Genomic DNA, 13,483 nt, shown 5'->3' on the forward strand with positions numbered 1-13,483 from the left:
AACCCCTAAAACTCTGCCATATTTAAATTATTGCTGGTAATTAACATTAGGTCAACAGCTACTGGAAGTAGAATGGGAATGGCTTTGGAGGGATATTCCTAAACTCACGTGTTCGAGTTCTGGTACAAGCCGTTCACACAATGGCAATGCACACCAGCTCGCTTATATCGCATCTAGATAGAATTTGTAAATATTAGCATGTCCACACTTAGATAGAATTGTCAACATTAGCCTGCGCCGCCTTCAGACAGGATTTTGATTGAAGGATAGCATGCCCGCGCCTAGATGAAACTTGAATGTTAGCATGTGCCACACTTAGAAATGTGAACACCAGCCTGCTCCGCATCTAGATAAGATTGTGAATGTTAGCATGCCCCCACCTAGATAGAATTCTGAACATTGGCCTGCGCTGCTTCTAGAAAGGATTCTGAAGGCCAAAGACAAAACTGTGAATGTTAGCATGCTAAAGGTCAGGTAACCCACTAACCAATATAACGTCAAACTCTGCATACTTATCTCACTCAAAAGCTCACACAACCATCTCTCGCATCACAAGCCGCACGCACTTCACAACACTGCAACAACACACAAACCAGAGCAACAGCACACGCGGACTGACACCGCTCCAATACCCGCACCAAAGCTCAGCACCCGGTGTATACCGAGTTGAAGCTGCCAACAGAACGCCACTCCTCACTATCCTACTCCCTCTTCACCTTACTAACCCATCCCACCTTATCGTTTACAGATCCGCCAGAGCGCCTGGGGTCCAATTCCGTTGGTGACGTTGCACAGTACAAATACCTTTAACATTTAACATCTATTTCGGATAAATTCTGGAGAGCGTTTGGCATGATTGGGGGCATGTGTGGTGGAATTGTTCCTCCTTGAAAAAATACTGGCAAGAGATAAACTTGCATATGTCTGAAATTTTTGGACCAGAGAAGCCTAGCACTCGCACAGTCTGCATCTTATTGATGGCTGAAAATGTCCAAGGTAGACCAAAAATGGAAATCCAAAGATCCACCTCAGCTGAATGAATGGTTCTCTAGAGCTTGTATAGAGTAAGTGATCCACTTGAGAGCCACAAAATTCCAGAGGGAACAATCGAAATGTACACTTGACTGGGCCTTGGTGCTGACTTTACTTCAGAATTTTTATAATTTCTTATATTGCCCTCACTTCGAATTCTTGTTATCATGTGATTCTCTGGTTTGTATTGTTTTGTACCATGTACGCGGGGGTGGGGGAGGGGGGTGGGCTTGGGGGAGCTAAGGGGTAAGGTAATGTTTATAATTAAACGAAATACTAATAAACAAGTTAAAAAAATATGGATGTCTGAGAGCCACCTCTGCTTAAACCTGGGAGACTGAAATCCTGCCCTTTGTCCCTGAACTAGCATCTTGTATACAGGGTACTCTTTGGTCTCCCAACTGGAGTCAGCCCTCCTAACCAGCAATGTAATGTATTTTGTTGTCCTCTTTGACCACAACCTTTTTTTCCCATTAAATCACTGCTATTGTGAGAAAGTACTACTGCCTGCTTGGGAGGGTCCTACCCTAACTGGATATTAATTTTTTAATGTCCAAATCCTACAAGCTCTTGCATCTCGGAACTGGACCGGTGCGTCAGTCTTAATCTAGGCCTCCTTAGGTCACCAAAGCTAAAAGCAATCCTAAACTGGCCCATCTGATCTTTGGTCTTAATGACCATCACCCAAGCCTTCCAGCAATTGTATTGGCGTCCCCCTACAGCACTGAATTGTGTTTAAGACTGGCAAACCCAGAAAGTGAAACTCGCACCCAAGTGCTTATCAAATCTTTTGCAGAAGTACACCTGTAGAACATTTTTGGCTCACCCAGGCATGTCATGGCAATCTTGTACTCCCATCTATACAATCGAACCACCACAATTCTGGGCAATTATCAGACAGTGCAGTATTCAAAAATCAAAATGTATTCAAAAGAAGGCAGTTTCAATGAACTGCGTCTACAGGTTCACCCTGGAGGTCACTACACTATTGTATGTATTCAAAATGAAATGGTACCTGCCTAGATGAATCTCACCATTATATGTCCACAAAGGCATCCACTTTCAATCATGCCGTCTTCCTCTGAATATTATGGTAATCTGGAAACGTCATTGTAGTGTTTTACTTTGCAATGGCTTCGTTAGATCACATAATTTATGATCTATCAACATGAGGCAGATGCATGCATTCACCTACTTGAATAAGACACTTGAGACCGCGACCATTGAACTGGCAATGGCAGCAGCAGGGTACTGCTATCAACAAGGTGTCTGTGACCAAAGAAATGATGATGATGCTGCTGCTGCTGTACCGAAGGTGAGCTCTGCAGCAGCTCCATTCACGGCCAATAACCCGCCTCTGCCCGCAGTAGATTGGCGGATGTTTAACTTTCTTTGGGCTACTCGCAGGGAGCCGGCAGGGAGCCGGCAAGCTACGCTTGCGCCCTCGCAAGGCCTACTCTTAAGTCCTGCTACCCCTGTCGGTCCAGGAAGGCCTATGTCATGACTGCCCTGCTTAGGTATGCTTCATGCTCTTCATCCCGTTTTAAGGTTAATCCAAATATCCCTAATCTACTATCCAGATATGCTTACTTCTCTAACAGCAATTGTCTGACTTCACTTCTCCTCATCCTAGGGCTGCCCCAGGGAAAACCTACTTATTACGATTGTTTTCAAAACACGGGTCCTGTAACCAAGAGTGTTCCCAACACCATCATTTCTCAACTGTAGACCCCATTTGCTCACACTGCTGATGTAGCCCCCCCAGCCCTCTGTGTGCGACGTATCTGGTATGTGCCTTGCAACCAACTGTTTCCTATATTTTTTTATTTACTGTGTCCCGCTCTACCACCGTGCTGATAACCTGGACCCAGTAGGCAGGGCATGTCTGAGACTCAAAATCACAACATTTACTTGGTTTTTTGGACTTTGTTTTTTTTGAACTACCTATTTCATTTTGCTAAAAACTTCACTTAAACTTTTTTGGCGATATCACTTATGAATACCCCCGCGACCAGGTTCAATTGTAATTCAGAGGTGTCGGATTGGTGTGTGAAACGACTGAGACCAAGAGTTCCCCTACTCGATTTGGCAAAGAAGAAAAATATTTCTTGCACACCCTATTACTGCGCCACAAATATGAATCCTAAAGTTCCTTAATAAATGAGTCCCAAGTTCTGTTTACTGGTGATGTGTTTATTAATGGCCCTATATGATGACACGTGTTTCAGCACTTTCTGTGCCTTTCTCAAATCAGGGCATATCCTTTGCTTGTTTCTGTATTTGCATAGTTGCAATGTGAAAAAGTACTGGGTTAAATTCCACCTGCAAATTAGTGTCTCTCGCGGCCTGCGTCGGATCTGTTATCCGACGCGAGAGACAATGCAACGCAATCATCGAGACAGGATTGTGAATATTAGCCCGCACCACAGTGAAATAGATCCGTGAATACATTTGGATATAATTATGAATATTAGCTTTCATCACATCTAGACAGGATGTGAATATTAGTCTGTGCTATGTTCAGAGTTGAGTATTGGCTTGAGTTACATCTGGATAGGATTGTGTATATTAGCCTGTGCCACTATTGGATATAGTTGTGAATACCTGCTTGCATCGTGTTTGGATGGGTTTGTGAATATTGGCCAGTGCCGCATCTGGATAAGACTGAATATTGCATTGCGCGTCACATCTAGACAGCATTGTGATTGATTGCGTCGAATCGTAGCAGGTTTGTGCATATTGGCCAATGCGGAATCTGGGTGGAAATGTGGAGTCACGTGCCACATCTAAAAAGAATTTAGAAACTAGCAAGTATGGCATCCAGATAGCAAGGCCACTAACCAACCCACTTTCAATCTCACCCTTCTACATACACCTCCCAAACTTTACAAACACAACCACAACCCTAAAGCACAGCAAACTGCTCCAACTTAACAACAAAACAAATCACACATAGCCTTGCACAACAGAACATGACTACCAACCGAAAAGCACACCTAAGCTCAGCGAACGATGCTAACCGAACTGAAGCGGTCAACATCCATGTTCTCTTGCACTTTTCCCGCTCGTCCCACTAACTCACCCCACGCCCTTTGCTTTCAGAAGTGCCAGGGGACGACTCTGGTGGTGATAGTGCGTGATACAAATGTCCTTTAACATTGTCTACCATTTTGTGAAACCTAGGCTTTTTCTCCCACTATCTGAGACAAGGTGGGAAGAAAAACCCACAAACCCAACTCTAAAACCTGAACTTTCTGCGCACACTTCTCATACAGAAACTCATATAACCACCTCTCTACACTGCAATCCGCACATACTTCACCACATTGCAACAACAGACTAACACATAACCCTGCACAATACCACATGGGAATTCACACCGACCCAAAAACCGCACTTCCGGTCAGCAAAAGGTAAAAACCAAAATTAAGCTACCAACAGGACATCACAACTCCTTTTCTATTCACACTACACCCTTCTAACTCCCCCAATCCCACCTTTTTCATACCCTCCTTTTCAGGTACACCAGAACGCCTGGGCACCACTCCGGTGGTGCCGTTGTGCGGTACAAATACCTTTTTAACATTTTAATGTGATGTTATAATCTGTAAATGCATTAGATTTCTTTTATCGTGCAATTGTAGCTGTTCTCCACTGGTGGCTATGCCGATACTTCGCCTAGATATCTACTCTTCATGTTATCACTATCCAAAGCAAATGTCTCTGGCTGTGCATATTTTCCATAACCTTTCATCTTGAATAATTCAAAACAGATGTCTGTTCGGTGCTCCTAGAGTTCAGTCGCCTTCCCCGTTGTGCTCATGAGTTAATTACATTTTTTCATGAGATTTGAAATATGGGATAGGTTCTTTGAAGCTTGAAAGCCTTGTGTCCATTAGCGAATGCCTGAAATAGGTTTCTAGAGCTGGTCTTCTTTACAAACCAGCCTTCAATATGACTGCTGGCTGCCAGGCTCCATGTTGGCTAACCTCCTTGCCAAACAACCACACACTCTAACATTCTACAGATCGTAGTTTGTCAGATGTTCTCTTGCCATCTTACTCTGGCTGACCATGTGCTTCCAGGAGCCTCCATAGCCTCTACTAGTTCCTTCCTTCCTTCCTTCCTTCCATCCTCCTTTCTTTCTCCATTGCTCTCTTAATCTGGTCCCCTCCTCAGGGACTTTAAGTCTTCTCTCTACTTACCTGCCCTTTCTTCTTCACTTGCACTTGAACCTCTTGACCCTGATATCCTCTTTCAACCCCTTGATGTTCTCCAACTTTTCTGGTCTTCTCCCCTCCTATTTGAATTTCCCCTCCAACCTTTCTCCTCGATGCCTACACTCTCCACATAGCTCACCTGGCTTTTATAACTGTCCATTCTCAGACTCTGGGGTTGTCTCTGGTCTATGACCTACATGTGTGGGTGTCCAGGAGTCTGCTTTGAGGGTTGGCTGTGCAGTAAGTATTCAGCTGTGGAAAGTCTATCTTTGCCCTTGCATCGCTGCTGGTGGGCCATGCCTTCATTAGGCTGCTCTGTCATCTAATTGGCATCTATGCACATGTCCGAAGAACATGAATGCAACACAAGTGTGGGGTAGGCAAATGATGGTGTCCCATCCGCCCCCCCAACCCACCTCATGGGGTAGGGCACCCAGTGTCTTACCTTATGTTTACCGAGACAAGATTTGTTTTGGTTGCAGACCTGTGGTTTGTGATTTCTTTTTTCTTCTACTATAAATAAGGAGTGATTTACCAGGTTAATCATTGCTAGCTCTTTCTCCAGCAGTTCTGCATAGCCTTGGGCTTGAGTTTGTCTTAAGAGTTTGCAGTGGCAGTCATCTGTTCTCGGACTATGGTGTTGTAGCGGAGCCCATGGGATCATGCCTATAGCGCCTCTGAACCTCATTTCACGAAGTGGATGGTGGGGCACAGCCCAAAGTTGCCCCCACATGAAAGTTCAAATAAGGAAGCATTTTAATGTCTTACATTTTGACTTGGTTCCAGCTTTAAGCCGTTTTCATTGAAGGTTTTTGACATTTTAGCTTGGCAAGTTCAGGTTATACCAGTGTTTGGCCACATTAATCTTTTCTTATGAAGGGGTCAAGGCAGACCATTCTGGTAGGCAAAAACAAAATAAATATTGCTAAGGACGCACTTTTCTAATGAAGATTAAAATCTCATAGAAAAGGTTTTGATGTAATTCGACTAAAGAATAACGTAATTCTGTACACTGTTTTGCAGTAAGTATATTACTCCCCTTTGGGCGGAAAATAACAATTTAAAGTATAGAACATGATATGAAATAAAGACATCCCTGCACACCATGCAACACATGAGCTGTCCCAAACATGATTTCCCAGAAACCAGACACAAACCAGTCCATCACAGTACACCTTTTAAAAACGACTGGAATCCGAAACCACAAGGTAGTCCAACAGCGAACACAAGTTATATGATAGGAGCCAGTGGTTGATAAGTAATTGAACGGGCGATGATGCTGTGAAGTTTTAAATCGTAGTGCTGGCACGGCAGTGTGAATGCGCTTTACATGAAAAAAGTCCAACATATTTAACCTTTGTTTCTGTTTTTCAAGCTAGTAGGTCCTTATTTTGACTTTTATGCGCTGGAGCAATCTATAAAGTAGGTTTGGCCAGACTCGCGCAGAGCACACTAGGCTCTTGCATGAATGTGATTTGCAGACCAGTCAGTCAGTTCTCCAGTCTGCTTTCATGATTCGTAAAAGTTTGCTTTTCAACCATGTTTGTGATTTATTTTTTATTTTTCCTTTTTTCAGAAACCCGAAAATGTGACGTTTAGTAATCGCAGTCATTTTCAAAGCCAACTGATTTCACTTGATTATGGCATTTGTGTTACACTCCAATTAAGCCATTAAAGGGAAGTTCATTCAAAAATGGTAACGTTTAAACAAAATAAGCGACAGAGCACTGTGAAAGCAGCTAAGGAAATAGACCACACGGGTCCCTTCTAAAGGGACGTGTGTGGTCTATTTTCTTAGCTGCTTTCACAGTGCTCTTTTCTCTGCTATACAACAACACTGCAAAGAGCACTGTGATTAACGGGGACTCCTGTGGTCCAGTGATGAAGGTTGGAGTCCTGCCTGTTATTTCTGGTGCATCAAATATTAAATTGAGGCATAAAAAAGACTGTCTGGGAATCGAATCCGGGTCGCATGGTTGAAAGGGCTGACCCCTTCACCACTGGACCACGCGAGTATATTTCCAAGAGCAAGACAAACCTGCCCAGTTAAATAAACCGGACCCTTTTTTGCCGAATTTGCTAGTTCACAGGACAGGCAGTCATGAATGCCATCTTTATACAGTAAACAAACGCTTTTCAGAAGAGTTATTTTGCTGAAAAGTTTGATTTATTAGGATTGACATTCATGGGACTGCCTCACCTGTGAACGTTTTAATTCTCTGCTCTCAGGCAATAACGAGCTCAAGCTCCCAGTAGGAAGTTCCTGCTTGACTGCTCCTGCTAGAGCAGTGAATTAAAGAAACCGATGATACTGTTTCTTCATACAAAATGGATGCCGCCAAGTCCTTTTTAAAACCAGGATTTTGCAGCTTTATTTTAAAAAGGAACTTAAAATTGTCAACATATATTTTATTATGGCCAATATTTTTAAAGGTTAACATTTTCTGAGGGAACTTCCCCTTTAACTCGCTATTAACTGTGCAATGGTAGGCCTGAGTTTGATGTTATTTCTTGATATAGCTGGCTCAGATTCCAGGAGGATGTGCTTTGCGCTTGGAGGGGGCAGATAATGGTGGGAATGGCCATAAAGATTAGCATGGTCATGGGCCGTCAATGGGTGTGTTAATAACAAAGCACCCACATGTTGTGTGCCTGTCTTCACTTGTTATTTCCCTCCTAGCTGTTCTCCAATGTAATAGTTTCGGCTTATAGGTGGTGCTTAGTAGCCAAAACTAATAATGGAATAAGCCATTGAATTGAGGGTCATAGTTTAGTGTGCCCATATTAACCGTATATCGTCTTCATGTACCTATGCAATTAGTGTCATTGGCTCTGTACAACTGGACTATTTAGTGTAATGCCTCAACTTGGGAGTTTATGCTGAAAAGTCTCATAAGTAAATCATTTCCCTTTAACTATGGATGTTTTTATTGGAAGACATTTGTATTTTATTGGATATTTACACTTTTTTCCTTTCCCTCCTTACATGCTTTTACCTCTTGATGACAGTAACGATGAAAGTGAGGTAAGTAGATTTTACTTTTTTGTTTAGTTTATTTGTGCATCTTGTTATTTGTCACTTTTATAGCGCCAACAGCCATTGGTATGGCCTCAGTGCTGTGGGTTTCGATGCCCTTTGGAAGACCTAAGTCTGAGATGTCGGGTGTAAGAGGTGAAGACATTTCTAAAATGCGTCTGCGTTTTTAACCAGCACAAAGGTGGGTAGGGAGTAGCTATCAACCCATAGGTATCAGATGAGAGAATGGGTGCCTTGACTAATTGTCAGGAGAGTGGGATAGTCCGAGGGGTCAGATTATGTAAACGGCTGATCCAAGTTTTGCATTGGTCTCGCCTGTATTCTATTGGATGAGGTGATGTGTGTTTTGGGTGTGTGTAATCGAGTAGTGTTTGAGAGGTGTGCAAGTGAGTGGGTTGTGTCTGTGGGGTATACGTTTATATAATATTTCATAGTATGCTAGTATGGCAGTCGAAAACAGTACCAAATACAGTTGGGGAAACCCACACCTTTGACCTTAAGGGAAGAAAAGCAAGCATGGCAGTGCAAAACAGCATCACAATGTGGTTGGGAAGCACTGAGGGAAGAAAATGCAGTGTGGTAGAACAAAACGGTGAGATGAGAAAATGTAGACCCAACCAGAAGCACCATGGGAAACTAATGCAATGTGGTGGGACAAGTTAACAGCGAGACTGCAAAATGCAGCAGTACAGTAATGGCGTAGTCTCCTACCTGGTTGTAGATGCAGACTGTGAGGATGAGACCTGGCAGGGCTGGGGCACCAGGGCGATTAGGCAAATGGGGATGGAAGGTAGGTGCCCTTTGCCGGAGTCCTTAGCTGGCTGCTCGGTCAAGGCTGCCTTTGGAGAGCCTTCTATGAGGTCGAGGTATCTTGTCAGCTGACCCGTGCGGATCAGGCAATCAGTGTCTGGGGAGGGTGGGAGGAAGGAAGGAAGGACCTCGTCCTAAGCGAGCATGGGGGCAACGGCCCAAAGGAGAGTGCCAAGAGTGTTGAAAGGGCAATGCCCAGGCACAGGAGCACAAATGAAACTTGTCGCTCCTTGCAGCAGTGATGTGGTTTGAGCCGAAATGGGGTCTGGCAGAGAGGGATTTCCTTGCATCTCTGCAGGGCTATTGTTGTGGCCATGTTTATCAGCCAATTGGTGTCTGGGGGCGGGTAGGGAGAGGAGGCAGGGCTTTGCGCCCTGAACCAGGAAGCAGGCACGGGTAGTGGGGGAGGGCCCCAAGTAGAGGGCCAAGAAGTGCCAAGGTCCTGGCACAGGATCACAAAGGAAAGTTTATGCTCCTTGCAGCGATGCATGCGTTGATGTGGGCAAATCAATGGTGCAGAGAGGGGGATGGGTTGTTGAGAAGCATACTGTCATTGCTGTGTCTATTGGCACAACTTGTGGTATGGATTTTCAGAAGTGCATTTTGTGATTTTTTTTTTTTGCAGAATAAACCGATGAGGGGTTCTGTTAATAAAGGTGTGCCAGTTAGGAAACCTGCTTGAATGTATGCTCCTGCAGTGCATGTGAGATGGTTGTTGGCTCAGCACAGTGAAGAAAAGTGCTGCTTAGCACTTCTCTTGATCTGACCGTGCTTCTAGGTAGGTGCCACGCTCACCCCTGCTGTCTGCCCACCTTCCTATGCTTGCTCCTGCATTCCCCCACTGTCTTCTATCCTGTCTGAGCTGGCCTATGCCTTCTTCCACCAACCCTAGCATACCCTGTCTCTGCCCCCTGCCTTGCTCCACTCCTGCCTCTTTTCTCTACCCCATGACTATCCCACCCCCCCCCCCCCATCTACCATACATATCTGGGCCATCCCCTATCTCTGCCCCACCCCCAACCCATGACCCCCTGCTTGCTCGGCCCCCTATTTTGCTCCCCTTCTTTGCTTCCAATCTCGACTTCTGCCTGCCTGGCTAGACCCCCCCACCCCCCGGGACCCCTCTCTCTGCTTCTTGCTTTATTACGCACTCACCCTGGACTCTGACTCATGCCTGCCTTGCTCTGTCCCCTGCCTGTTTCCCTCCTCCATCCCATATCACCACCCCCTGACTTGTTTCTGTCATAGACCTAGCACTTCTATGCCTTCCAGCTAAACCACAATCTATGCAGTGAACAGAAGTCTATTTACTATGACTTTGTAGAGGAGCAGCTGAATGCCTCTGCAGGAAGTCTCGCCCCTATTCTGCCTGTGTTGGAAACCGGAAATTGCGACATGCGCAACGCCAATGATGGTGCCTATTACATGAAAAGCCTTCGAGACAAGGTATCCACTGAGAAAACCCTGTGATGTGTCCCCGAAAAGGTGCTGGTTTCCTGAGAGAGAGAACCCCGAAGAAGTGTGAAGAAAAGAAGCTGGTGACCTCACACGAAATGAATGTGACACACTGAAAAGGATGACCAAAGGAAAGAATGCATAGGCTGTATAGAATCTGATGGCGAAGTAAAGAATCGAGAAGACTGCCATGTGAGGAATGAAGATTGCATGTGTGAGGAGCACTGCAAAACATGCAAGCCGTTTTATAACTGTATAGATGCCGTAAGCCAGCCAAAACTGGTTGAGTCCTTGAACAGTGAAGTTGAGACCCTGAGGCATTCCTTGTTAAGTTGCAAAGAGTACACACCATAAGTGCCAAGTTTCTTTATCCGAGACAATTAAATGCTATAAAATAGGCCGATTCACAGTTTGCTGTCGCATGCATCTAGGATGGAAATGGGCATGTAGACCTGAACATTGATAAGAGCATGCTTACACTCCCTTATATTCCCAGAGAAGAAAAGCAACTACAAGATCAAGTTCAAAGACCATCTGAATGGCAGAAGCCATGAGAGATGGGCTTAATTGAGTGGGGAGGTACGGTCAAGTCCACCCACCAGCAGCTGGGGTACCAGCTTACGTGCTACTAGAGAATTTAATGTTCCAGAAGGGTACAAACATGCCAACCAATTGTAGAGGGCCATTTAACAAAGCGCCTTATAGTTTGAGAGCCAATGGTGTATTGTGTTTCTAATGTTGAAGAGGACTTGCACTAAGGGAGGGCATATGTTGCCCACCTGACTATAGAGACTCATTCACAGTCCAATCCCTTATAGAAAGTATACTTGGATACTCTCCTTAGTCCTATCATAATCCCGCATAGGTTTTCTTAGCTTGCCACGTAGTATGACGTCGCAAATGATGAGTTTTTGCTATAAAAGTACTGTTTTTTTTTTTTTTTTTAACTGAAACGCTTAGAGACCATGCTGTGCGACATCCGTTGAAGTCTGTTGTAACTCACTGTTTTAGATAATTGTTAATAAAACGGACAATTTGCCAACTTCGTGAGTCGGTCTTGTTATTGATGTAAGAGTTATTCTGCATCCTGACCATCGTACGATGTGTTACCTTAATTAAAAGGACCATAAGCGTTCAACTTTTATTCATGTTGTGTGAGCAAACACTAGCATGCACATCTGTTTAGGTTTGCTGTTTTTTTTTTAGGCTAAGTATTTATTGCATTATTGTCTGTAAATGTAGAGTAGAATAAACTCCTAAAACTATCTGCTTTGCCACTGCTGGTTTGCTTTTGGTTTTTGATGCCATGTCTGTATGAATAGTGGTGGGCAGTGCCAAGGATTAACAATTTATTTTGCACTGATTAGACACATTTTGTTGATTAGAAACTTGCCAGCCAGTTAGAAAAAGGTTTCTTTGGAATTTCTTTCTCGCATAACATTACAATGTACCATGCAAATGGGACCTAAAATAGTATAATGGAGTAGATTTTAAAAGGTATCCCCTTGATCATGCTAATTTAAACCCATGTCCGTAGAAGAAAAATGTCCACATGCTCCAAACTAAGCACTCCTAGGAGCATAACTAATATGGGCTGGTTTGAACAGTGTATTTAAAAAATGTTATGTAAAACCTGTATTTATCATTTTGCAATACATAATACATATTTCTGAGGCTTGTGGAATCTGCTTAGAGCACATGCTATGCATAGGCCGACATCTAGTGGAAGCTGCAGAGTATTACAGTTGTTTTTGAAACTCAAAGGGACGTTGGTAGGGTGTGCCGGTAATACTATCCCTACTGTGACGTCCACTGTAGCCATGGGCCTTCACGTGTCGAGGTCCCAGATTGTTTTTTCCACCGTCATCGATGGCCACTAAATCACGAGTTCCTATTCGGCTAACGCCATTGATAACAAATTGGAGTTAGTTACTCTTTCTATCCTTTTTAATAGCCAACCTTCGACGAACATCTTGGGTGATAAGGACAAACGTCGTCGGACAAAGACCTTGATTCAATGACACCCCCTTCAGCCTTGGAAGGCTGCACCGGGCCTCAGCCCAGACAGTAGGGAGAGTGGGGGTAGACATTTCTTGGGGCTCTCAGAGAATGCATATTCCCCTTTACCCTCACTATTTTCACCTAGCTGCCCTTCCATCCAAATATGGGAAACACACCAGTTAAATTCTGCCCCAGTTGTAACAAGAAGTTCCACTGGAAAGACGAGCATCAGGTGTGCAAACTCTTTCTTGCACAGGACCATGACGAGGGCCATTGTCTAGCTAGTCATCTCTTCAAACCGAAAAAACACTAAAGGACCGAAAAACCAAACGTTGGGCTCACCTCGCCATGCAGGCCGAGGCCACCTTGGACATGGAGGGTGGATCCAGCGATGGCAGCATCGACGTCTTTTCGGAAGACGAAGGCGATGGGGGAACCGGTAGATTCACATGTGCTAGTCCCTGACCCCAATAGACAGTCCAGCGTCGCTGTTACGGGGACTACACCCGGCGGCAGTAGCGCACACAGTGCAACACACACACCCCATGGCCGTAAGTCGGCGACGCCATCATCGACACGGCCACACACAGCGTCAAGCGGTAGGTTCACAAGCTCCCTGTCCTCTGGGCACTCAAGATCTTGATCGCCACAAGACAGGCCCCTAAAGTCGCAGGACAAAGGCGACACAACCGCAGTGTCCAAACCAACGGCCGAAAGCAGAGCGTCGCTAGACGCTGCTTTGGACCTACCTTCTGCTGAGACTCGACATTCACTGTCAAACGGTGAAAAGCACCAGTTCTTCTAAAATAGCCCAACTAGTGCTAAAACATGTCCCGGAGACGCTCCTTAAAGGGAGAACGTCAAACAAAAACATTCTTCTAAGAGTCACCAATCCTCTTAAGAGTCACCATTCCCATAAGGAGAAAGG

General features: G+C 44.6%; 1 protein-coding gene across 3 annotated transcripts in view; it reads left to right on the forward strand.

The window, feature by feature from the left end:
- The window catches only part of SETD2 (SET domain containing 2, histone lysine methyltransferase), a 1,465,157-nt gene that overhangs the window by 153,414 nt on the left and 1,298,260 nt on the right, over positions 1-13,483 (forward strand). For 2 of the 3 annotated variants that reach the window (XM_069645791.1, XM_069645792.1), the window contains exon 3: positions 8,241-8,277. In XM_069645791.1, the coding sequence (XP_069501892.1) occupies positions 8,241-8,277 (37 nt within the window). The remainder of the gene's footprint in view (positions 1-8,240; positions 8,278-13,483) is intronic. The other variant, XM_069645793.1, reaches the window with a different exon arrangement.

Source organism: Ambystoma mexicanum, chromosome 2p (genome assembly GCF_040938575.1).
Source record: "Ambystoma mexicanum isolate Mex_15411 chromosome 2p, UKY_AmexF1_1, whole genome shotgun sequence".
NCBI classification, from domain to species: Eukaryota; Metazoa; Chordata; class Amphibia; order Caudata; family Ambystomatidae; genus Ambystoma; species Ambystoma mexicanum.